Here is a 26,234-nt window from a genome sequence, read left to right as displayed (position 1 = left end):
GCAGGGTTACTGCAGCCTTTCTGCTTTCTCTTGTGGAAGAAAACTCATGGCTGTGTTGAGTTGTATCACTCCGCTGATGAAATGTTTTGTTAACGGAAAGCTATTTTGTTGTGCTCAAAGTTTTGATGATCCCATAACAAAAATCCCCTTACCTAGTGTCAAGATCTTTTTATAAGGTGTATAGTGCCTGAAAATGTTCTTTTCTGAGCCAGCCAGGTGCCTTATTCTCTTGCTTGAGTGTTTTCTTGCCTCGATACTACTACTTTCTTTTTCTATAGTTCTGCTTCAGCTTCTTCCAGCTCTAGTGGTTGCACTTGATCTGCTCTGGCTGCACTGGTTGCATGGGCCTGGGAGGTCGGTCCAAACAAAGAAGCAGCTTGCAGTAACCCAGCTGGTATCCCAGTGCATTTTGCAATGCCTTTAATACTGTGGCACGATCGAGGTGCCTGTTTTGGGGACAGGAACCCAGTGCTGGACACTTAGCTGCTGGCTTACGCTACCTGGAGGGTTGCACAGCCACTCTGCCCATCCCTGCCTCTTCTTCCCTGCACGGGGCTGATTAGAGACAGGCTCTCATCCTTAATCTTCTTCCAGGTTAGTTCTTTTGGTTTGGCTGGCCTCCGTTTTTGCTGTCCTCCCTCTCCAGTCTGCCTCTCCCTTTCTTTAAAGACAAGTAAAATCAGGCTGTTATGGAGGGAAGCTGTGCCCAGAAGGCAAAATGCTTCAATAGCAGGGAAAAAAAAGGAGAAAAAAATACTGTTCTCTTTAGCCTGGCAGTAACCAGGAAGAGCTGTAAGTCTCCTGGGAGGTCTTGTTACTGAAGATCAAAGAGGCTCAGAGGAGGCTTGCCTGCTTTGGAAAAAATCTCAGGAAGCTCTTAGCTCCATCCACAAGCCGTTTCCCATCCAGTAACTCAGCCAATAAAACATCTTGTGAGCCTCCTTTAAAGCTGTGAACTGAAAAGAGCAGAGTATGAAGTGGGATTTTTATGGCCCCGTGTATATTTCCAAAATATGCTTGTACTCTTTATGGAGGCTCAGCATGAAATTTTAATGCAGAGAGCGAATGATATAAAAGACAAGGTGGGGACACTCCTGGCCTGGATGGAAACTGTTGAATTCACTCTACGCTCTGCTTCTCAGATGAGAGAGCTGGTGCTGAGCAGTCTGCAGCTCTGGGACCAGGGTTCTTGCAGGGCAGAGGAAGAGGCATCCACCGAAGCAATCCGTGAAGCTGCAAGACGTTCGTAGCTGTTACTCACAGGTGAGCTATAGAAACCTGAGCAGAGAGCCATAAACCACAACCAGCTCATAACATTTATCAGGAGATGGAGCTAATAGGCCTGGCCACTACTGTGAAGCAAGCCAAGTCAGGATTTCCCGGGCACGCAGGTGCTTTATTTCTTTTTCAGCATAATTCTGCAATAAACGCTCTCTCCCCTAGGCATTAGTGGCTGATGACAGAACAGAAGTGTAATTGCATAGTTAAGATGTAGCTCTTGCCGCAGCTAATGGTTGCTTTCCTCCAGAAATGATCCAGGCAAGAATATTTACGCTCGGTCCTTCTCGAGTCTTCTGAAAATCAGGGAAGACTAAAACATTTTCTGTGCAGAAAATATAATAATGTATTCATGATTTATATTCAGAGCATCGGTGCTTTATTCTGAACGAGGCAGCAAATAGCAGGCAGACCGAGTATCCATCAGCCAGCTCATGTGCTCAGCAGAATGTGCTTCTGACTGTGTTTGTAATGCGTGGCAGTCGCTACATCTCCGCAGTCAAAATATTTGGCTTTGTTTATAGATGTTTAAAACATCTCTGAAACTTGTCTTCCCAAGTGGCTGGGTTTCTTCTGAGAACAGATAAACAAATGCTTCTCAAGGTGTTCTCAGATCTCCACGCGTTTCAGGTTGTCTCAATCCATCAGGTTGCTGAAAGTGACTTTGTGGCAGCAGCAGACCCTTGGGGTGAGTTTTCAGAGAAATACTGCCGGTGTGCTGCCCCTCTCCGCCAGGCAGCTGGGCCCATAAATCGAGAACGTCTCAGCTGCAGGGAGGTGCGGGACTGAGACTGGAGATCATCTTCAAAGCTTAAATCACCCAGCCCATGCTCTGGTGAGTGCAGGACCGTCTGACCAACTGCGTAGGCACATCGCACGTGTGCCCGTGCCACACTGGGGGCACTGAATCTGAAATGGGGTGAGGGTCCCTCTCTATCACATCATCTGGGAAGGCAATGGTGGGGATAAGGAGCACTTGGGAAGTGGGAATGTTCCAAGTAAGAGCAAATCCCTTCTTGCCACACCAGAAGAACATGTCCCAAAAGGACCAGGGCACTGGGGTGCCCGTGGCCAGCAGCTGCTGCTTTGGAGGAAGCACCAGCAGCCTCTCCTGTGGGCACTTTGAGACTAACAGCCTGCCTCTGCACTGCTCGTTTCCCATTCCCTGAGACCATACAGAAGGTGCAGCTTGGCTACGAGTTGTCATTGCAGTTAGGGTGAGATGATCAGCATGTGTCCTGGTCTGGATAAGCTGTGAAGTTGGTACGGCCTTCTACACTACAAAGCAGAGTTGTTGGGTACACCGGGCTGGTTTAACATTCAGCCTGGTGGGTGCTGCCTTGTGGTAGGACTTCTGAAAAAGCAATATGGCTTTTATTCTGAAGTATGTAAGCTTTTCTTTTTCATAGCATTAATTTATGACTAATGCCTTTTCCTCAACCTGTGAGAGTGGCACAGGGCAGCAGCTCCAGGAGCTGACTCTTGACAGACTGGAGACGCAGCTCGGCATGGAGCAGTGAAGGGCAGGAGTCAGTGCAAGCCTGACCTTGGCTTGGAGGGCTCCTGGAGGCACCTGAGCCACAATCACGAGGCAGACAAGAGGCAACGGTGCTGCCGTGGGGAAGGTAAGCCTCATACTGGGCTGTTTCACGGGCAGTCATCCTGCTTGCATGGTGCAGTCGGCTGGTCTCCGCGGGGGGCTGCAGAGCTGTGTCTGAGCGGGGGATGTAGGCCTGCTGGAGACAGTCCAGGGAAAGCACAAGGAGGTTTCCAGGGCTGAGGCCAGGAAAAGGCTGGAAAGCCAAAAGAAGCAGGGGTTGACTTTGCTCTCCAGTTTTATTTAACCTATCTTGGAGCTGCCTGCTCTGTCACCAGCACAGCTGGGCTTACAGTCTGCCCTGAAGGCTGCACACTAGTGATAAGCATTAAATATTTTAACATATCATACTAATGAAAACGACGACTGTGTGCCCTAAAGATAATAGTGGTCGAGCTGTCACTCACAACATTTTAGGTATGAACAGATGCATTTTCCCCTGCAGCAGTTTTCCTCCGTGAGAACAGCGACGTTATTAAAGTTTGCACAGAGAACGCTTTAGCAGCTCATTAAACACAGCTGCATATTTTGTACAGCATCAGAGTCATTCACTTAGTAATTAACTAAATGTATATTAAGACTTTTTAACTAATGTTGCTTTTCTTATACAAGTGGTTCCCATTCATCTCATTTGACAGTGGCTCTCGCGGGTGGCGTGGCAGGGAGGATGCGCTGCCACCCAGGCCGGGGGCCACTGCACAGCCCTGCCAGGCTTTGCTTCGAAGCGTCAGGTCCTCCTCCAAAGCAACTGTCCACCTCCACACTGGACTTTCCAGCCTTCCCCTTCCTGGATCAGTCCCACTGCTTCCAAACTCCCTTCCCTCAAGGGTTGTTTTGGGGTTGTTTGAATCTCAGGTGGTCCCTTTGCTCAGCAAAGGCCAAAATCTGCAGCAGATTCAGGGAGCGGCAGAGTTTGCATCCTTGCCCTTGATATTAAAAAAAAAAAAAAAAAAGGATTCAGCATTATCTGCAGAGCAGTCGCCATGCATCAAACTCACAGCTTCAGTGCTGCTGTTCACAAACGGTGTTAGGGTTTTGTTTCTCCTAGAAAGCAACATGACATAGGGCATCCACTGAAAAAATGAAGTACTTTATTACACCGCAATGTCCAACATTCCTAAGGATATTTGGTACGATGCTTTCACTGTTCCTTCCAGGGCATGATTTTCCCTCTGTTTTTCTGGGTTTTCACCAGCATTAAAAACACTTTGCCAGTCCTGTATGGGAGGCCTATAAATTAAAATCTCCTCGTGTGCCTGTTATAGATCAACACCTGCCCCTCTTACAATGTCTGGAGCAGGTTTTTACTAGCAGCTTGGAGAACTCATTTTTCAACTACTTAATTTCTCCTGGCTGGTCTGATGATTAAACCTGTCTTAAAAATGCATTCTGTGCAGGATAAATTTAAACAGAGAAACGGCTTAACTTCTCAGCAGCCTTTTTTTATTATTATTGTTTGATGTCATTAACTTCTGGTGATATAGCAGAAGGTACACTGGTTATTAATTGGGTTTGAAGCTTCTCATATATTTAGGCAACCCTTTGAGTCTTTCAGATTTTGTTCTAAGTCTCCAGCGTAAGCATATTTTTGTGTTCGTAATTTTCTGTACTACAGTGGATGTCTGGGACTGTCTCACTCACAGGAGGCAGAGGAAGATTCTCAAAACAATTTCTGATACAGTTTTCACTGATGGGTAATAGGGTTGGGGCACCTCATTCCTCCTAAGGCCTTTGAGATCTCCATAATCAATCCTGATCTCCATCTCCTGGTAATGTTTGTCATGAAAAGACTTGGTCTAAGGGTTTATCCTCTCCTACCCTAGCAGAGAATGGGTATTCTTCCATGAGCCTTCCTTTCACACACTGAAGGCAACATATCAGACAAATAAAAAATGAAATGAAATGAAATGAAATGAAACAAATAAAATAAAATAAAATAAAATAAAATAAAATAAAATAAAATAATATTAAAATAAAAAGCTCCAACTTCCTAAGAGGAAAAGGCCCTCAGTTATCTCCCTTGGCACAGCACTGCTAGTATCTCAAGTCAAGTGCTCAGCTTCATACCCTTGCAAGGGTGTATTTGATATCAACATTTTCTCAATGGCCCTCCAAAAAAAAAAAAAAAAAAGACCAAAATTACACTGAGCTGAGTGGCTCAGCTGAGTTTTACCTGGAAATGGGAACAACTCTGCATTAACTTCTCGAGCATGACCACACAATCACAGAATCACGGAATTGCTAAGGTTGGAAGGGACCTCTGCAGCTCCCAAAATGTCAGCTCCAGTTAATGGCCTTGAATTATGTTTTGTTCCCTGCCATGGGACTCCATGGGCAATTAATGCCTCTCTGGAGTTCCAGTCAGAGTTCCAGTCAAGCTTCACAACACGGTTTGCAAAGGCAGACAAATGATTGCAGAAGTGGATTTCAGACCCTCATTCCAAAACCTTGGAAACTAATCTTCGTCGATATCCTTGGTTGCTGCCCCAGCCTTGAAGTCAGCGAGTCTTGTATGTTCAACCATCAACTCCAACAGATTTTTAAGGGTAGCTCTTCTTCTCAGCCAGCTCTTGGTCAGCTTTTCTAGCCAAGTGGAAGTCCAGCTGCCTGGAAGAAAGTATTAATTTACATGTTACTCCTCCTACTCCCAGCTCCAATTTGGGTGCTGCTGATTTCACTCTCCTGGCATCACCCATGGCCTGGCTCAGGTTTGCACTTCTCTTGCAGGGATGCATATCCATGGTTGCTGCACAGCCAGTACTTGCTTTGCTGCTTGGTCACTCTCTGAGAGATTTCAGGAGCATGTTTCATGTCCTGTGAACACTGAACCGTGTTTTGTGTACTGTGAGCACCAAACCCTGCACTTCGTAAGAGAGCTGGTCAGGTAGGGGGTCCCCTAGGGACATTGCTGTCTGGTTTTTATCTATGTTAAAGCTACAGGGAGGTTTGTGCAATATGAACATGAGCAGATGCTGCAACCATCATTGCTGTGGCACCTGAAACCACTCACATGAGAGCTTGAGAGCAAACCCTCTTATTGACGCTGACAAAGAAGTGTGCTGAACTACAGCCGGTGTTTTTCTAGGAGAAGCTATGCTGGAACCACGCATTGCCGCAGACTCCAAAACCTTTGGGTGCTTTCCATCTTTGGCTCTTTTTGGAAAGGCAGCCTTGGCCTCCACCATGGTGCCTTTTTGTGAGCATACTTTCAGCTGTGCCCTCAGTCAGTACTGCTGGTGTTACTTCATCTGCCTGGACATCATCATCCACAGCGAGGTGAGCCATGCCCTCAGCCCTCAGTCCTTTGTCAGTGGGTTGGGCTGCTCGTAGGTTGGCATCTGTCACATGAAATGCTGAGGAAGAAGGAAAGGACTTGACTTCAGGAAAATCTAATCTCACGTGCTTTGCTTTCTTCTCCTTAAGCGTGCTTTCACAGGCTGCTGCTGCAATCTTCATCTGTAAATGGAATATTCCAACTACTTCTTTTGAAGGCTGCCAAGCAAGCAGAAAATCAAAATATGTATCGCATATGTGAAGATACTAGTTTTCAATTTTTGTACTCAGATGAAATCTTGACAGGATGGGGCTGTGAAGTTGTTCCACTGATTTCCAGTCAGTCTCTAATGCCTAGCGGTCCCAGCATGGGAAAACAGATCGCAGCATCAGCCCGAGTCCCTCCAGGAGTGCTACCTCGTCTTTTGGGTAAACCAGCACTGGAGATAAAAAGTGGAAAACAAAGACAAGTGGAGAGCAACAAGAAGGAGGAATATATAAGCAGGCTGTGTTGGAATTTTTTTGGAAGTATTTCTTAGCCACATGTCCTAGGCTGCATCCAGCTCTGATGTATGGCCCCGGTAAGTCCCTCAGGGTGAGCAGCACCTGAGTGATGGGGTGGCTGAATCCCAGAGGCAGCCCAGCACTCAGACATGCTTTCCCTGGGTGCTCGCAGGAGCAGGGGATACAAAGGGCCTTTATCTGCCCTGCACAGAATTGGAGGTGCTGAAGTGGGCACTGGCAGCTTTTCACACCCTCTCCTACAGCGTGAACTTGCTTGCTTACTGCGTCCAAGAGAGAGAAGGGCTTGAGATCCCACTCCAGATATTGGGATGTCTGAGGCAGGGAGCAGAGACGAGTCTCAGAGGCATTCTGTCCAGGTTTGCTCTGTATTTCAGACCCTGGCAAGAGGCAGCTCAGCTGCCCTGGCCCAGACCATCTCCACCAGCTCACAGGACCTGCGGTATTTTTTATCAAATTGATGAGTGTTGCCTTAATTTTAAAGTTCCTTATACTACAACATGTCAGGGAGGGAAGAAAGAACATCTCATCAACTCTTTACTCTGGAAATGTAGATTAAAGAGATGACAGTATGTTTTAATTTTTTAAAAGTTCTCTCAAGCAAAATGAATATTTATTTTGTGCCTGAAAGCATCCATTTTCTGAGCCATAACTTCTAGACTCTGTTATTCATAAGCTGTCTTTCAGCTTCTTGACATTCCCTAGAGATGTCCCGCTCCCTGGTAACATGTCACTTAGAAGGGATGGCTTCTACAAACTTTGATGGGCTCCTGGGAGGACACTTGGGGCAGTCCCCAGGATGAGGCAGCCCGGCTCCCATCGCTGCTGTGGGAAAGCAGTCCCCCAGTACCAGACCCCAGCAGTACCACCTCTTTCCTTTTGTGCTATTAGTGGCTGCAGCAAACACAGGAGTTGACTTTTTGCTTGGCTCTTTGCTACGTTTACTATCTCATGAATGAGCCTTTGGAGCATAAAATGAGCCGGGTGTTGCTCAGCTGAGTCATGCGGAGTGCGAGGAACTAAATGTGTGATGCTCGGCTGCCAGATGGCAGGGCTGCCCTGGACAGCAGCCCCAGAGATGATGCCCTCTGTGTCAGAAGGTTCCCCAGCTCATGATGCATCCTATAGCCCAGGAAAGAGGTAAAACCTAGTGACTAAGCGCGGGCTGGTGAGAACCCTAACTGCATTTACCTGCTGGCACCATTACCTGTATTCCCAGCACTGACTGCTGGAGCTTTTTTTTTACAGCCTAAGCAAGCTGTCCTGAGGGTCCTGGAGTTATTGTGAGAAATGAAATGCTGCAGGTAAATAAATAATCTGTGGGTCTGGCATGCATCGTTAAACCTTATCAATAAAAGAAGTGCACAAGTGACTTGGCAATAAACATCACATTATTTGCTTTTATTTCTGTAAGTTCAATATTTCTAAAGAAAGAAAACAAAGACCCCAAACAGTCAAGGGAGCAGTCCCAATTTAGCCCCTGTAGATGTGGTGCTGGATGGGTCACCCGTGCGGTCACGGCAGCTAATCCTGAATCCTGCCAGGGCAAGCATCCATCTCCCCTGTCTGTGCTGCTAGCAGGGAGCCCAGCAGCAGCACCTCGGGGCCTGAGTGCTGGCAGGTGGGGTTTGGAGCTAGCAGCCTTCTGGTTAGCAAATGATCCATGTCAGACAGGTGGAGCGTGGTTTGTTACTGCCAGCAGTGGGAAGCAGAATGCATAAATAACGTGAAGGGTTGAACGGTTGCTTTGTTTACTACTCCTGGACCTCTGGCTGCTGCCAAACAGAAATCAACCGTAATGCATTTGATGCTGGGTGGCGTTAATGTGTAGATCTCAGTGATAATGCATTTTTCTTTCAAAGACGGAGCAGTGCTATCAGGTGAGCACCATCCTGGCTGAGAGGAGTATTTGAGCGGTCCTCTAGGTCTGCAGACCCTGTTGTACATCTAGGTTTATTGTTCTGCATAACTGATACACTCCTGTTCTGATTGCACAGCCTTCAAACCAGGTGCCTGGCAGTAGCCACGTATTTCAAGAGTCATGAAAACAGTCTTCTGTCCTGCCTGCCATTCAGTGTGCCTTAATGGAGCTGGCCACAGGAAAGCCTCAATCTATTTCCAGCGTTCACTTTGGCAGATTATTGATGTGCAGGTTTTAACACTGTACCGCAGCAACGCTAAAGAAATGATGGCAGTAGTCACAGTATCCTTTCCACACGGGCATAATCAGCTGCACACTGGTTTCATGTTGCTCTGTTAAGAGCCTGGCAGTGGCTTTTGGGACTCACAGATGGCATCTCCAAACAATTAAATGCCGAAGAATGTCATTGCTGAAAGACTCGTTACAGCAATACATGGGGAAAGCAGAAATGTGCAGGCACCTTCCAAATTTCAAGTCTGTTTACAACCTTTCTTTTGGCTTCATTAGCAATACCGCTGTGCAGTTGCACGTTAACTATTATGGATGGCCAGTGCACCTGCTCCTTTCCCTGCTTGACCCTGAGCACAACCAGTAGTTGCAAGGCCCATGCTGACTGCCTGTGTATCAAAAGTGGCAGAGTAACCAAGCAGAACAAACAGCAATTGCTCTAGATAAGTGTGTTGGTGTAATTTTGTACTGGGAAGAAGCAAAGGTTTTGCCTGGTGCCACATCACACGACATTGTTAGATGCAGCATCACCACAACTGCTGTAACTCGGTTGTGCATATCCCTGATAATGTGGACACCTGGGTCACCTCCTCACGTGGATATTCACAGGTCACCTCCTCCGTGAGTCTGATGCTTATGCCCAACTATGAAGAAAAGCCAAGCACCCAGAACTGCTGAAGAAAACAAGTGATCAGTCAAGTGTCAGACCCACGGGCTGGAAAAGTTGTCTGAGAGAGAGGGGAAGAGAGCTGACAAGGCCAGGAATGTTTCTAACTACAATTAAGCAAGCAGGTGCATTAAACACCCATAGCTAGATTAGCAAATCTGTACTGTCTTTGCCACTGTCCTTGGCAGCTGATCTTTGGTCCCAGAGATGCAGTGACTTCTGCAGCAACATCAAGGGCAGTGCTAAAGTCTCCATCCTTGGAGGTATCTAAGAGACGTTGTGGATGTGGCACTAAGGGACCTGGTTTAGTGATGGGACTCAGTAGGTCAGGTTGATGGTTGGACTTGGTGATCTTGAAGGTTTTTTCCAACCTAAATGATTATCTGATTCTATCATTCTGTTTTTTTTTTTTTTTTTTTTTTTCCACCATGGGGGTCTCCATGCACAGCAGAGGAGGAAATGAAACACCATGCAGACTGCAGGCAGGTGCAGAAGAGCAGCATTTGTGAAGGGAATAGCTGATTTCCCCAGCAGAGAGCAAAGGAGTGACCACTGGGGAATGGTGTGCCACAGTCACTCATGCTTGGCTGAGGAGAAACATGAGGTTTTGGCAGAAACCCTAAAAACACTCTTGTACTAAAAGGCACCAGCAGTCTGGCAGGTACACCCTCGTGGATACTGCTGATGGCCTTGCTCCAGCCTCTTTAATGACACCTTCCTGAAATGGGATCCTTGATGGTGTCCATCAGTCCCCAAGACGCATAAAAACAAATCGTGGAAGTGCAGGTTTCCATGGAGAATATATTATGCTTCCTCCTGGCAACCCTTCCCTAGGCAACACTGGGAACTGGTGCCTGTGTGTGCAGAGCAGGGCTGGCTTTGGCCCCTATTAGCAAGGAAGCTGGGAATGGGGCACCTTCCATGCGCACCCAAGGCCTGAGGTCGAGGTGCTCCTCTGGGCTGACAGCTGCCTGGTTCCTTGCTGTGCAGTGGCCCAGGCAGGTGAGAAGGCACAGAAGCTGGTAACTCCTCTGCCTGGGGTTGGGTCACTGCTCCCAGGCAAGGAGCTCCTTCCACCAGACCTGAAGGATCCTCCTACTCCCTTTTAAAAATGTATTGCTTAGCATTAGCTGCTAGACAGCTAAATATTTCAGAGGCTGAAAACTTCCTCCGCATTGTGAGGACTCCCACAACCTGCTTCTGCTGTCTCACCTCACCTTCAGCCCTGGCAACAAGGTCGGGATGATTTTCCCTAGGACAGGGGAGTGCCTGTGCTAACAACAGCCAGCTTTGCTTCTGCAGGTTCTGCTCTTTTGGAAACTTGTTTATCAGAAACTGTTAGCAGTTTCTGATAAACAGTTTGCAACTGTTAGCAAGACAGCAGCCTCTCTTCTGCTGAAGCTGACCCAGAGTGAGTGAGGCTCTTCTGACTCCACCAGGTCTCCACTCTGCATCGGGTTTAGAGAGATTTCTTTTTGCACATTTTAAGTTCCTAGCCAGGAGAAGACAAAGCTGTGGCACGCATTTAGTTGGCATTGCTGTTGTAATGGGAAAGCATACATTGGGGAATCACTTTAAACAATGGAGATTTACAGGCAACAGGCCAGGCAAAAAAAACACAGTGTTTGTGTTATCAGTTGTTAAAAATTACTAGTCTTGCTGAAACAAATAAGCTAGATTGAGACTTTGGTATTATTCAAAAATAGGAAAACCCTAATCGAAACCACATCTCCTCTGAAATTTCCGTCTGCTTGCATTAGAGCGTAGTATTCATCCTTCAGCGGAGCAGCCAGGCTGCCATTGAACGGCCTGTTATCCGCCGGCCTCGCTGTCCCTCCCAGTAGCAGCGCTGCTCACACATCAGTGACTAACACTGGTTTAAACCTGTTCTGCTGCCAAGGCGTTCCGTTGTCACTTGTGGAAAAAATTGGGACCAAATTAAGGTTGTGGATGACAGCACACCCAGACTTAGTGCAATTATTTTCAGTTCTGGTGGGTCATCCGATGTGACGGGGCTTTACCCTACCCTGAGATAGCAAGGAAATTTTTGTTTAAAGCACTTGGCTGAGGGCAAAACATGTGTTTCGGGGGAGTGCGGTGGGACACAAAATGATTTAACATTATGGAAAGCCTTTTATTAAAACGCAGGCCAGTTTTAGACAGAGGGGAGTTGAAATAAACGCGATTAACTCTTTGGAGGGAGGACAGGCACTGGGGCGCTCCCCGCCTCAAAATGGCGCCCGGCCAGGGGCGCGAGCGAGGCGCAACCCCAGCCCGTCGGCCAACAACGTGGCGCCTCCCCGCGCCCCGCCCCCGATGGCCCCGCCCCCCGCCCGATGGCCCCGCCCCTGGTCCCCCATGGCCACGCCCCCGCCCACGTGACCTCCCCGCGCGGGAGGCAGCCCAACGCAAAAGGTCGGGCGGCGAGCGGTGGGGTCCTTCGGTGAGCTCCTAGCGCGGGGTTGTCTAGCGCGCGCCTGTCGAACCGTTTGCAGCGAAATTGCTCAGGAAAGGGGCAGAAGGAGCATTTCAGCGTGCCACCACGCTGGAGCCACCTACAGATTTTCACCGCTCTCCCCTAGCTCCCCCCCTCACCAGCACTTCCCTCGCTTTCCTAGCAGGCAGCGCCGAGGACGCCTCAGTACGGCGGCCGGAGGCAGGGAGGCAACATGGCGGCGGCGGTGGTGGCGGCGGCCGGGCGGGCCTGTGCTAGCGGCGCCGTGCGGGCGGCGTGGCGAGGTGCCGGGAGGGGGCGGGGGGCTCCTTTTCCTACTACTTCACCAGCCCGTTGTCTTTTGTAGTGCTCTGCAGTCGCTTTTCAAAGCCCAGCTGTGTTGTTTTCCCGTTAAAGTGCCCTTAGGAGGAGCGTGCGTGTGTTTTCCAGTCAGAGTCGGGCTGACTTTGGGGCTCTCCTTCAGAAAATTGTGCTTAAAAAAACGGGAAAACTGTTCTGACGTGTGAGGAAAAAGTACCGTGTGACTGAAACCTTCTGACGGGTGGCGTTTCTGCAATACGTAATTAATTCTAACGCAGGTTTTATGCTACGGTTTGACCTGCCGAAGGCATGTTTCCATAGAGAATTAAAATCCTTTCTTTAGAAGCGTTGTTGAGCAGAAAGCTCTACTGAGGTTTTGAGGCAGTGTGGGTGTAGTGACTGCGCAGTGCCCCGGGAACCTTGGCCCTTTGTTTTCCTCTCTGCTGCCCTCCTTTTGGCAGCTCTCCCCTTCACCCACACTGCCCTGCCCTGTTGCAGAGCCCCTGGGCCGGTTTTGTTCCCTTTCTTCTCGTATTGTCATCCTTAAGGCTTTGTGTTTGTGAACCCTGATAGCGTTCGGTGGGTTCTCCTGGGTAGCAGCTGGTAGGAGCAGGAGAATCTTAGCTTCTTTCACTTGCTGACCTCTGGGTGGTGGGGTTTGGATTCGTTAGGGGGCGTAATGACAGGACTCTGTGGAACTTAACAGCCAGCACCGTGTGGGGAGGTTTGGAAGAGTCCTGATGAAAAGTGTATATGTACTATGGAAAGTTCTTAGGGGAGGAATCATCTCTTGCATTGGAGTCTGCGTTGAGACCCATCTTATATTTCTGTTTCCTTCTGTTCTCACTTTTCTTCCAAAATGACTTCCATCCTAACAGTCAATGTATGCCATCAGTTGTGGACCCTGCTAATAAGTCTTCGTGAACTGTCTCAGAACCCTTTATATAACCTAAGTAGTCTTATGCACTTAAGTCCTAGGCAAGAGTCATAACTAAGTTAATTAATTACACGCATTAATGCCTGTGTGCCCTCTGGGGAAAGGCTGCTAAATAATGAATCTTGCTGGAGACTGAGGTGGGAAGAAATGACAGATCACGTTGGTAAAAATACTTTAAGCTTGGTGTTGGACACCCGGAAGCTGGTTGGATTTTGCTTTTGGCAGAATACCTCCCTTCTTTCTGCCCTGCCTTCAAAGCGGAGATAAAGTTCTCTAGCATTTCTTTGGCTTTTCTCTTTTCTTCTTTGGGGCTGCGTGTAATGAAGTGATGCCTATTCTGTAGCCAAGCAGCAGTTAAAGGCTGAGCATTCAGGGAGGTTTGAAAGCAGGTCAGTGGTGTTTCCTTGGTGGAGGGAAACACTTTTGTTGCCTAACCACAGAGTATCTCTTTAATTATGTCTTGCAAGTGGACCAGGAAACTAAAAAGCTGCAACTGCTCTTAAATCATTTGTTAAAGTAATAAGGGGTCATTTTAGGTGTTACTCTCTAAGGCTTTGTGGTATCATTACCTTTGTTATTCCGTGCTTAGCCCAAGCAGATAGTGACCTTCTCCATGTGCTGTGATTTTTAAATGCCTGGCCTTCAGCTTGAGAGATTGTTCTTCACATCCAAATTTTTCCAAGGTAGCAGGAGGGGTTTTTAAAAAGCAATTTGTATTAGTGCAAAGATTTCATTACTGCATGGCACTTGAGCACTCGTGAGACGCCAGGAAAAAAATAGTAACAACTCTGAAGTGTCTTCCCTGCTGCGAATATTTGTATGAGTGCATTGTTTCTGTGCATAAGTTTCGTTTGAGTAAAAAGCAGTAAGCAAAATGTGAAATGGAAAAACCCTAGGCAAGAAAAAAGTTCATTGCCCATTAGAGAATAAGTGCATAGCGCTTGATATCTTCAAAACTGCAATTTGGAATTTAATCAGAACACACCTCTGTTTTCTTGTACTTAAACTTTTTAAGAATGTCTCGGTTATTTTGGTCTAGAGCCTCCTGTGTGTATGCCTGGAACTATACTCAGGCAATTTTTGCGAAGAGTTCTAATTATAGCTGCACAATAAGCATCCTGATGGCTCTTTCCTAAGTTTTGTTGTGGTTCTTTTTTTTACGGTGCACTTTTCGCTGCTGAGACCAGCTTCCTGCAGTGTTTCTTTCTCTGAAGTACAGAACTAAGAACGGTTTTCCATATTTGATTCCCCTGGAAAATAATTACAGAAGTAGAGGGGATTATTAGATCGTTGCCAATTTTCTTTTTTTTTTAAAAAAGAAAAAAAAAAAGGTGTGATCATTCTTGCTGAACAGTGCATTCACTAGTTAAGCAAATGCGTGGATTTTCAGACTGCTTGATGTCTTCCAAGGTATTCGGGAAAAAATGGCAATGCATATGAATTTGGGGCACTCTGTCAGGAGAGGTGCTGCATTCTGCACGTAAATCTCCTAAAGGCGGTGTGTTAACCAGTATGTGAAGGTTAGGAAAGTTATGATGAAATAGGCACATTAAAATAGTAGACTTGTGTGTGAGTGAGTGTTTGGAAAAAAAAAAAAAAGGAAAAGAAAAACAGTTAGGGACTAAAAGATTGTAGGAATAACTGTTAAACTGTTAGGTTTCCATTTCCACCTGTCCTGAGATGAGTTCTCCTGTTACATCCTGTGAGAAAAATGAAATGTTTTTTCTCTGCTTTTATGAGGTAAATTTTGAGTGCCAAAAACGTACACACATGTATACAGAAGTTATATATAGTATAAAATTCAATGTTTAGCCAGTGAAAGATAACATCTAAGTCAGGCCACGGTTCTAAATGTAACGTTTGTATCAGGGAGATAAGTATGCAGTGAGGGGTTAATTTTCCATTAGTGCAGAGCAGGACTTAAATATAGTAAGCAGGCATTTTTTTTTCCTGCTTTGTTGACTTGTCTTTTGCTGGTGGCAAGACATCAGCCTTGCATTTGTGACCTGTCTTGCTTTTACAGACGGTTCAGTTTTGAATAGCTTATGGTAAGACACATTTTAGATTTTTGAAGAAAAATCCCATCACATGTGTTTGGAGGGTATATGTAGAGGATACGATGCATTAACTGTGCATGCTTACGTAGCACAGCACAGTTTGATTGAGATGTGACATTTCCGACTGTTTACCTTGCATAAATACTTTTATTTGCTCGGCTTTCAAAGTGTCTATTCCCTTATTCCCTTGGTAGCAGTATGCACAGAGAAAAGTTGGGGGGGGTATACTTCAGTAAATACAGGCACTTGGGGTTTCAGGCTTTTCATGGTTATTGGGTGGTTTGTTGTTTTTTGGGGGGGGGAGGTTGTTTTTTTTTTTTCCATCTTCCTCTTCCTTTTGTCCTGCTGCATTTCGAAGACCAAAGCAGTTGTGTGTCCAGAATATTGTCAATAAAGCCCCCGGGATTTGTTAGACATAAGAATTCAATTTCCAGCTCAGAACTGATATTCTTAGTGCCAGCCTGAAATGTATAAATTTAAAACTTATGTCACTTTAACATTTTCTTTAAGGATTTAATCTCCTTTTTAATAGGAGATTTGTCATTGGTCTGAGACAAACAAGGTCTCACCCTGTGCTTTAACAACTTGCTACAAACTGTACATCTTAAAACCACTTCAAATCACCAGACTTGTTGAGATCACTTGGTGACCATTTTTCTATATAACTGGTGTTTCTTTGGCTCTAATTTTTTGGCATTTGACTTTTCTTCTGTGCCCCAGTTGTTCTGACAGAACTTTCTGCAGCACTTCATCTGATTTCACTGCCTAGTGATTCATTGTGTGTTGATTCTATTGCTTCTGTATAGACTTTTTCACGTTGCCATCTTAATTTTGGAAGGAGATCGTATTGAGTATGTGGAACTTTGCTAATGAATGTAGGAATAAAAAGGAAGTAAAAGGAGTAAAAAGGAAAAAAACACTCCCCCAAATTGCATTACAAGTACTTTTGATAGTGACATAAACTGTCAAGTACTCTTACATTTTATTTTCTGAATGAATGAGTTGTTTCTTAGGCTTTAAAATATGATTTCATACTGGAGAACTGTTTCTGATGATATTCTGAATAGTGACCGGTTGCTTATCTTGTTAAACTCCAATAGAGAACTCTGAGTGAATGTCCATCAAGCCAGTTTGATGAATGGTGTAAAAGGAGCGTTGCATCATTATGCATTGGTAAAAGATGCAGAAAATTTCCATATGGCACCCCTTGGCGTGTTGATGAGAGTTAGGATTTTTCTGAAATTAAAATAACTGTGGAAGAGGTTTTGGGACAAATCTACAGGGTGATCATTAGCAGAACCAGAAACTATTCACAAAAGAATTCTAGGAGACCTCAAGGACAAAAAAATGAATTCTGGTAAGGTGTGTAACCCCACCTTTGAAACTGCTTTGGTACCTGGAAAGTGGAAGGTGGTACATGCGACATAAAGCTGCATTACGATGTATGTTGCACTGAAGTAATGTCTTCTGGAGGTGAAAAGAGCTTGTATAATAGGCTAGCTTTGCAATACCCAAATCCAGAGGTTGTTGGGAAAGGTACTTCTGGAGGTACATTTTCCTTTTGGGACCCCAGAGTAAGTAGGTCGGTGTAATAACAGAATAGATGAGGTTGGAAGCCTCTGAAAATCATCTAGCGCAGCCCCCTGCTCGGTGCAGATTGTCCAGGGTCATTTTCAGTTCAGAATAAAAAAGTGCTTTCTTATGTTCAGGTAGAATTTGGAGGTTTAAACTTACTCCCATTGCCTCTTGTCTTGTTACTGAGCACTGCTGAGAAGAGTCTGGCTCTGTTTTCTTTACACAGGAGAAGGTGCATTCTCACTCTGTCAGTAATTTGTTAGAAACCTTCTAGCTTTCTCTTTGTGACATTTCCTATTGCAACATTCCCCCCACCTCTGTCTGCAACTTGCTTTGTGCTTCAAGACATTAGGTTCATGTCTGATGCCCTTTAGAAAATGATATGAGTAAATGTTACTAGATCCCTTTTTTTGGGTTTTGTTTTTGGGTTGGCTTGGGTTTGTTGTTTTGTTGTTGGTTTGTTTTTTTTAGCTTGTTTTAGGGTGGTTTTTTGTGATGTGTATACTTGAAGGAACTAGTGATTTCAAGATGGAAATGTCATATATCTAACCACCTTTCTGTCTCCATCCTCAGGGTTTGCTTCTGCGCCAGTGAAAGGGAGTTGCTGTTCCTATTCTAGCCTGGCATGGGCTCTCCAGGTGCAATGTTCCATCTCTGCCCCCCAGAATGTCACAGTACAGCAATGCAGACAAAGCAGTTTCTTCAATATGTGTAAGTCTTGAGTTGGTTTAAAATTATAATCTGTAGTAAATAAAAGAAGGAAGGGAAAGCTTGCTTCTATTTTTGGTAACTTCTTTTCTAGCTACAACTATCATCTTATGAGATATGTAACAACAGTTGTTGATAGAATTGTGTGCACAAGGGCAGTGTATTTTAATGGGAAGCAAGGATTTGATTTGTGTAGCAGTGAATCCATCCAAAATACTTTATTGGATGGGAGGGGGAAACACCTTCCCCTCTGTTTCCTAGTTCTTTATTGACGATATAAATTGTGTGTTTATTTTCCAAATGTTTTTTGAGTCATAGGCAAGATACACTATTCAAGCTGTGCTGTCTCAAAAATGAAATAATTAAAATGCAATAAAATGCTAAACAAAAACTGTTGATAATGTCCTGCTAATTGTCAGACCAGCTGCAGTATTATCCCTCAGTCCTGAGAGGAATTACACACATGCTTAACATAATTGAGAAATGACGGCTGTTTAAGTTCGTGCTTGGGACTGCGAACTGGGATAGCTGAGGCATCATCCCACCTGTTTTGTGGTTCCTTATCTGTGGCGTTTTCCCATGGAGGAAAAGAAGGAATAGTAAGCACATAATCTCTGGAGTAGATAACTGGAGCAGTTTGACAGTCAAAGTTCTTAGACTTTTTATAATCTGTAGGCTACAAAAGATCAGTTTAAAAAAAAAATCAGCCTTTCAGAACTGATGGTCTTTTTCTATTCTTTTCAACGTTATTGAGGTAAAGTTAACTTTTCTTTGTATTTTGTATATAAAGGGGGGTTTAAGTAATCGTGCTGTCTGTTCCTCTTATCCGGTTAATTTTGACTGTTGTCTGATTTCAAGCAAATGACAGAGAGGGCTCAAGAGGCCTGCAAAGGGCTGCAGCGTGAACTGCATGGGGAAGGCTTTCTAAGGATGCCAACTTCAGGAAATATTAATTTAGAACTTTTCCTTAGGTGCCAGTCACAAGACCAAGACTATGTAAGAAGATAAACGTTGTTGTTTTTTTAATCTTAAATTTAAAATATAACATTGCAATCATTTCACTGTGATTACTCTTTGTAGCTTAGATACTGCCTTAATTTATGCTTATGTTCATATTCATAACATCTAGGTGAGCTCTTTTAACGAGAATTTTGCCAGCTGTCTTTTTAGATGACTTAATTGAAAGTATTTGTGTAATGACATCCCTATTGTTTGACCCAATGAAACTGTAAACAAGTTATATTTGAGCAAGCTACATAAAACTGCTGGCTTATTTAATTAAATGTAAGAACTTGGAAGAACTTAAGTGTACTTCTTACATGTATTCAGCAGAGACAGAAGTCAGTCCGAGTTTTTTGTTTGTTTTCAAGGACCAAACTCTGGAAAAAATATTATGTTATCATTTTGAAGTTGTGTGCTACCTTACTTTGTAGGCTGTTTTGTTAAAAAGGCAGGTTACCAAAGTGGGTTGAACATAAAGTAGTTAAGAACAGTTTTATGCTTTCTCAAAGCAATCAAGAAGGCTGGATAAATAAGAGATCCCATAGGAACCTAGAGATTAGAGTAATTGCTTTTTCTTGTCCAATTCATCCTGCAGTTCACTTGGAAACGTAAAATTTTATACTATTGATCCCAAGTATGAGCCAAATCTGCAGAGTCCCCTACTAATATGGTAATGATAGATGGAGTGTGCAACGCTAATCTTTCACTTATGATTACTCTCAAACTTTCGCTGTTCTTTTTCCGCTCAGATGAATGCACTGAAAAGATAAGCCACTGAGTTAAAATAGCAGCAAAGTTTTGTGCAATTCATTTGTTCTATTTCTGAATGCAGATGCAAGTCGTAAGGCCTATTGTGTTGTACCTCCATCTATACTGGGCTTAGGGCATGCCACCAGCCTGTTTGATTCTGTATGTTTCCTGAAACATATTTGGGATCACTTGATTGTTGGAATTTGAAAGATTGGTGTCAGGGAGCAGATGTATGGGGCACAGAGAATTGGGCTTTGTAGACATCTGGAAGGAAAATACCTCAGTGCTGAGGGAAGCAAACAGAAGCTGGATTTGTGAGAGTGGAGAACAGGATGGCCTCATGTCTGGGGAGAACAGAAACTCCCAACAGCTGACTTCTGTGGAGTATGCTTGAGAGAAGAGGAGGAGTCTTACATGGATTGAGATCAACAGAGGGAAGTACAAGGTCCTGTACCTGGTAAGGAACAACCCCAGGCACCAACACACGCTGTGGGCACCCAGCTGGAGAGCAGCTGGGCAGAGAAGTGCCTGGGGGTCTTGGTGGACACTGAGCTGAACATGAGCCAGCAGTGTGCCCTGACCACTAAAAAGGCTAATGGTGTCTTGGGCTGCATTAAAAATGCTGCTTTATTGGGATGGAGACCAGGTGGTGGCATGGACTGCCCTGAGAAATGGTGGAATCCCCGTCCCTGGAGATCTTCAGAAGCTGTCAGGACATGGTCCTGGGCAACTGGATCTAGGCAGCCCTTCCTGGACAGGGAGCTGGAACTGGATGAGCTCCAGAGGTCCCTTCCAAGCTGAGCCATCCCATGATGCTGGGGCCAGCTGTGATTGTTGGCGAAGCTCTGACTCAACGCTGAGTGTGTCGAGGGGGTGGGAAGCTCTGGGACTTCGCTGAACCGAGGGGCTGACTAGAATGGGGGCTCAGTTTGTCTTGTTTATAGGAAGTTTGGGGCAAAGGCTAGTTTCATCTTGGTGGTGCAAGTGATGAGACAGTAAAAGGAAGATGACTTTTCCTTGTCAGGTACAGAGTCCTTTGAAAAGCTGCCCTTTGACTGAAAAGGTTGGTTTTGTTTTTTCTGGCTGGTAATTTTTGGAGGAAGGCTGCTGGTTTCGGAATAGCTCTCCTTGCCGAGCTGTTTTCCCTGCCTTTTTTCCATAAGAAGTAAGTAGCTTAATAGTTGGAGTTGAATAGTTAAACACAATAAAATCTTCAAAATTCAAATGAAGTACAATATTAACAGTATAAATCACATTATGGCACTCATATCCTTTAGCAGTGCAGTTGTTTCAGAAGTGTGGTAACATTAAAAATGCAGATACGATCGTTTTATGTGAAACATAATTTTCAAGTGAAATGTCAAATGACAGTCCTGTGACTGAGGAAAGTGACGGTACTTTTTTGTCTCATTAGCGAAGGTTTACTTCTCTTCCATCATATTCTTAAGGTATTAACACGTTCTTGTTAGCAGGGTCACCTGTACCTTCCACTTGATCTTTAAAAATAGTTTAACTCATTCAGATGGGAGGAATTGCATTTATCCTAGGGAGTCTGTGATCCTGTTCCATCACTAAGCCATGTTCTTTAGTGCCACATCCACACGTCTCTTGAATACCTCCAGGGATGGGGACTCCACCAGTGCCCTGGGCAGCCCAGCGCAGTCCTCGACCACACCTTCCATGAAGACATTCTCCCTAACGCCCCATCTAAACCTCCCCTGGCACAGCTTGAGCCTGTTAAATTCCACCAGTCCAGACTTTCTGGGCAGATGCTCAAGCTTGTAGCTGTTGAGAAACAAACACTGATGCTGTATGTTTCGTGGAAGAAGTATGTATCCGTCTCCAGAAGATGTGGGATAAATACCTTTTAAATTTAAGAGCCACAGAATTGGGTTGAAATACATAGGCCGTCATTCCTGAAGGCAGCAGAGGCACACAGGTGTGTCATGAATACTGAAACTGTTTGACCTTAATCGTACAAACCTTTTTGGCTCTAACAGCAAGCAAAATTTCCTCAACATCCATTGTGTATCCAAGTGTATATGAGACTAAAGAACTTTTGTTTGAAATGGTGATTATATCAGAATTATGCTTTCCCACTCACAGTATTAATTCCATTAGTTACCATTGGGAACAAATGAAAAGAAGTGCTTAATTTCTCTGTTGCTAGGTGATATTTCCTCATAAATTAGAATACAGAGTAAGGAACATGACAATCCTTTGGAGCTCACAGAACTAGACGGTAATAATGAAGGGGGAGTCATTTAGACCAACAATACACAGTCATAGACTAACATGCCTTGTCTCTAGGTGCTCTGCTTACTGCAAGCAATTGCACTCAGCATAAATCTTGGTGTTCTTTATTGCAAACATCAGTTCTTGAAAGCCTGTTTTTTTTAATTACATTTGATATTAAATTTTCCCAGTCCTGTGTGAGTGGTCTTTGGATTAAGTTGTTCATTTTTCTGCCTTGCCTGATTGACATTAAAGTGGAAAAAAAGATCTTTTCAATTCCTAAAGATTTTTTTCTTTAAATACGACTACTCCAGATAAACAACTGAGTTACCACTTGTCACTGTTTTTTTATTTATGAGGAGGATGCCTTTGTGTGCATGTATGTTGAAGAACAGTTGGTTAACTTTTTTAATTTAAAAAAAAAAAAGAAGGGGGGGTGAATATTAAATGCGTTACAGCTAAGTGTACTGATGGGGGTGCATTTTAACTGTTCTTGGTTTGTTACTGAAAAGTGTAACTTTTGTGAAACCTCCAGAGGTTTCTTTGCACCACCATAATGCAGTATGCAGTATTTCCAGTTACTGGGAAGTTACCCCAGCTTTTCTGCTTGCAGGAAGGGATCAGACAGGCAGTGAAGAAGTTGAGGTGTCACATGTTGGCAGGCAGTTGCAGTTTGGAGCAAGGGCAGATCTCATCTGGGATGAACACACATTTCAGAAACGGCTTTAGAATCTCTTGTTTTATAAATAAGTCATCCACTATTAATATGCAATTATTCCATTTTTCTCTCATAAATCTATTTGTATTATCTGTACAATATTCTCTTTTGAATTAGTAAAGGAGTTGAATTGTTCCTGTAAGTATCTTTAAACAGGCTGATAAGATTTCCATGTCTAAAACAGGAAAAATCCTGTATTAGAAACCTAGTTTGCCAGGACTAAATGGTGGTATGGACTCAGTTGACAGTTTTTGAATAGTAGTTGAGTTCAATTTAAGATTATGAAGGGATATAAAATCATACTCCATCTTTGTTTGAGATGCTTCACCTCTGTTGTTCCAGAGTTAAATGTTTCATGTAATTCTGAGACTGTCTGCAGCTATGAATAAGTATTCTGCTTGGAAGTAAAAGTTAATGCAATCAGAAGTGACATCTAGGTTGTTTGCATCATGTTCAACCACTGAAATGAGTTGTAGGTTTTGTTCTTATGACAGGTGGTCTACATATGTTTTTGCGCAGCACTTCTGTATCAACTGTTTTGTAGCTTTGTTTATTGTTATTAAGCACTCTTTATAAGCCTGTGGAGAGAGAAGGTAAGACATTGTAAGGCCCAGATTTAAATATATAGTTGAGCACTCCTTTTCCTGACCTCAGTGATTTAGATTGCAGTTCATTACGAAATTCTAAATGGTTAGAGCAGTTCATGTAGCCTGCTGTGTGCCAGTCTCTTCTCTCTCCTTTCTTTCTCCAGCAGGGAGAGGGAGAGTTGGACAAGTGTTTTGGGAGCTATGTTTAATTTTTTGTTGTTGTTGTTCTTAGGTAATTCTTTGAATAATTGTAAATGTTGTTTCAGTGCCTTGGTCTTTTATGTTTTCTGCTGCCCATATGCTGCTTTGTTTCCTAATAAAACCATCTATAACCAGAAATATTCTGAAGTTTTTGGCTAATTATGCAGACAAAATTGAAGCACCAGGAACTTACACTTGTTACACAAGGAGAGAAGAAAACTAATGGAAGATACATCAAACCACATACGTTTGAGACTGAAAATCATCTTGGGTTTCTCAGGCTTTGTATCTAGTTAAAGCTTAAGATCAGAGGCTTAGAAATCAGAGGCACCAACTATTCTCAAGGTTACTGTGTCTAGCAGCAGAAAAAATACTTGAGAATTCCTGGTGAGGAACTTCTCACCTGGCAGTGCACTGCAAGAGAGCATCCTTCTTGTTCAGGTGCTGCAGCACGGGGACCTACGCTCCCTTAAGTCATCTTAAGGGCTGTGGTGGGTGATCCTTCCATGTCCTGGATGGTGCGCTTGTGGAATCAGCTTACAGTCCAATGCTGCTTTAGCTATTGAAAATATTGTTCAGTGCTGTGAGCAACTTCATGTTGAGCTACGGAATATTTGCAAGAGGTGCACAGTTGGTACACTGCCCGTGAAAATATTACCTATCAGAAAGACACGAGGGTTGCTTTTTTTTTTTTGAGGACTTTCCCTGGCCACTGTGGAAACAAGCTGTGCAGAGTGTTTGTCTGTGTTCTCTAATTTCTTTAAGTAACTTTTTTTTCCTGAATTGGCATGTTTGTCTTGCTCTTCAGTAATTGATTCTGAGCATCTCATGACTGTGTAGTAGCCATGAAATTATTACAAAAAAACAAATTTAGCATGAAAGCTGAGGCACAGAATCCAATCTACCAAACCATACAGTGACCTCTTACTGGGACGTTTTGTAGGCTGGCATGACTTAAAAACTGACTAAAATTTAGAATTAAAAATATTTTAGGAGTTATTTTACCATAATGGAAATGTACATAACTTACAAGGGCACTGTCGTAGTGATTGATTTTTCCAAGGTGCTAAATTGTATGATTAAGTGACAGTCTGTTTTCTCCATTCTCATCCCATGTCAGATAATACCTAAAGACCAGCTTGAGGGCGCGCCCTTCACTCACTTTTCATACCTCTGCAATGCTTGGTCTATTCTTAATCAGCCCTCAGAGTTTCAAGTTGCAGCGAGATGATAGAAATATGTGGGGTTTTTTAGGAGCTCAAGGAGGAAAGAAAGGAAGAACTGAATGAGCATGCAGGGATGACTCTTCACAAAACCCTCACAACTTTCAATGATTTATGGCATGGAATTTGTTGTGTTTATAGCTCTAGGTGGCTTTTTCTTCTGTGAGTTTGTTCAGCTGCTTTTGCCGCTTGTAAATGATACAATAGCGCATTCTCTCTTGGGGAGATGGAGAAGCATGTGTTCATTAGAGAAGACAAGGTCAAGGAAATGTTCTCTGCACTTGAGTACAGTGAGGTTTTGTGATGCCTTGGTTCCTAGAGGAGTTGATAAGCCTTTGACCTTCCTCCAAGAAAAACTGTCTACTTGCGGTCATTAAGCAGCTGAGTCTAGACTATGTAATTTATCTTGCAACTTGTAATAGAATATGTAAGCATTCCCCTTGGAGATGCTTTTTCATATTTCATCTGAGTAGAGTATTTTTCTTCCAAATTCTGTTTTTGTTTTGTGACTGGAAAAGGGAAATGTTTGAGATACCATACCATTTTGGAATTCATCTGCTACCAAAAGTTTTTTATTCCAAGCTTAAGTCTGGAAGTGAACATTAGCGATTGGAAAGACCTTATAAAGTTCCTTAAGGTAGTACAGATACGTAGACGTAATGGCATTAGCAGGAAGCAGTGCAGTGAAGCGAGCGAGTTTATTATAACATCCTTTTTCTTTTTTTACTACATCATTAATATTAATGTCTTTGGATCTGTGGTGGTGTTCTGCCGCAAGACTATTTGTCATGGAAAAAAATTAAGCGAAAGTTGCTTGTATAAGTGGAAGAAGTGAGCCTATTTAGCCGTTTCACTAAGTTAATCCTTTCTTCCAATTTTATTCCCTTCTATTTTCCGATTTACTGCTATTTGTCATTCCATTTTTGTAGCTTATATTTTAAGCAAGCTGGGAGCTCTCATCTTCCAGGAGGCAAAGAAATCTACTTTTAATCTCAGTTTATCAGGGTCATGGATTTTGTTATTTTTTTAATATGGTTTTCAGCAAGCTGTTTTGGAAATACGTGTGAATTACTGAGGTGTGATCTAATATACATCTTCCTCTGAAGTAAGAAGTAGGCTATCTGGTTTCTGAAATTGGGGTATAGTATAAAAAGGCACAAAACAAAATCCTTTTCAAAATATTACACCTTTTATGTAGATGAAGTAAAATAAAGTGGCATCTTTAAAGCTTACTATCGGTGGTTGTTGGCGATCAGCTCGCATAAAGCGTGCTTGCAGCAAAATTCAATAGTGGATCTTTTTCCTGGCCATAAAATGTAAGTGTGTGATGTGTGAGATTTTATTTTGGCTAGTAGCTATGTGTTTTTCAGTAACTGGCTAGAAATGTGTGGTGGGTTTCATGACAGGCTATTTTAGTGGTGGAGGAGCACCTGCAGCTTCCCATTTTACCGAGCTGCTGCAGAAACAAAATAAAGGTAAGACCTCAAATCATTTACAGACGGCATACCTACTGTGCTGTCTTCATCTTAGAGTTTCTCTGCAAATGTAAAAAGCACTACAGCGATCCTCATTTCTGTCGGGTTATTTTCTCCACTGCAAGAGCTTTTTCCTGCCTTATCTTTGTATGTGCTCTCCAGTCATCTCGGTGCCAAGTCACATTACAGTTTTCTTTGTTGCTGTGTTGTCTGTCGTAGGCGAAAGTCCGTAAGATTACAGTGGTGGGGACATTGCTTATCCCTTCCATATTCCATTCTCATCACTTTGTCTTAAAGTCAGTCTGATATCTGCCATCTTATAAAGAGCTCTCAGCTCTGGAGCCTGCAGGCTTCCGATGCGTTTCATTAAATACTGCTGCTTTCCAAACACATGATGATACTGTCATAGGTTGATTAAATGAACTGCACTTTGGTACCAAGTGTGTCGTTTTCCTCTCGTTCTGATGTTATCAGATTATGTGCGGTGCTTGGGGCCAAAACGAGGCTCTGTTCGACCTCATTGTG

General features: G+C 43.8%; 1 protein-coding gene across 6 annotated transcripts in view; it reads left to right on the top strand.

The window, feature by feature from the left end:
- Positions 1–1,244: 1,244 nt before the first annotated feature.
- Positions 1,245–26,234, top strand: part of MRPS5 (mitochondrial ribosomal protein S5) — a 65,415-nt gene continuing 40,425 nt past the window's right edge. Inside the window, exons 1-2 of one of the 6 annotated variants that reach the window (XM_040552321.1) lie at positions 1,245–1,263; positions 17,384–17,521. In XM_040552321.1, coding sequence (XP_040408255.1) covers positions 17,518–17,521 — 4 coding nt within the window. In that variant the 5' untranslated portion in view covers positions 1,245–1,263; positions 17,384–17,517. Of the gene's footprint in view, positions 1,264–10,381; positions 10,489–11,910; positions 11,930–12,079; positions 12,226–13,976; positions 13,996–14,899; positions 14,919–17,383; positions 17,522–26,234 lie in introns of those variants that run through there. The other 5 variants (XM_040552322.1, XM_040552320.1, XM_040552317.1 and 2 more) reach the window with 5 other exon arrangements.

Source organism: Cygnus olor, chromosome 3 (genome assembly GCF_009769625.2).
Source record: "Cygnus olor isolate bCygOlo1 chromosome 3, bCygOlo1.pri.v2, whole genome shotgun sequence".
NCBI lineage: Eukaryota > Metazoa > Chordata > Aves > Anseriformes > Anatidae > Cygnus > Cygnus olor.
The sequence above is the reverse complement of the archived record's forward strand: the minus strand, read 5'-3'. Positions and strand labels throughout refer to the sequence as shown.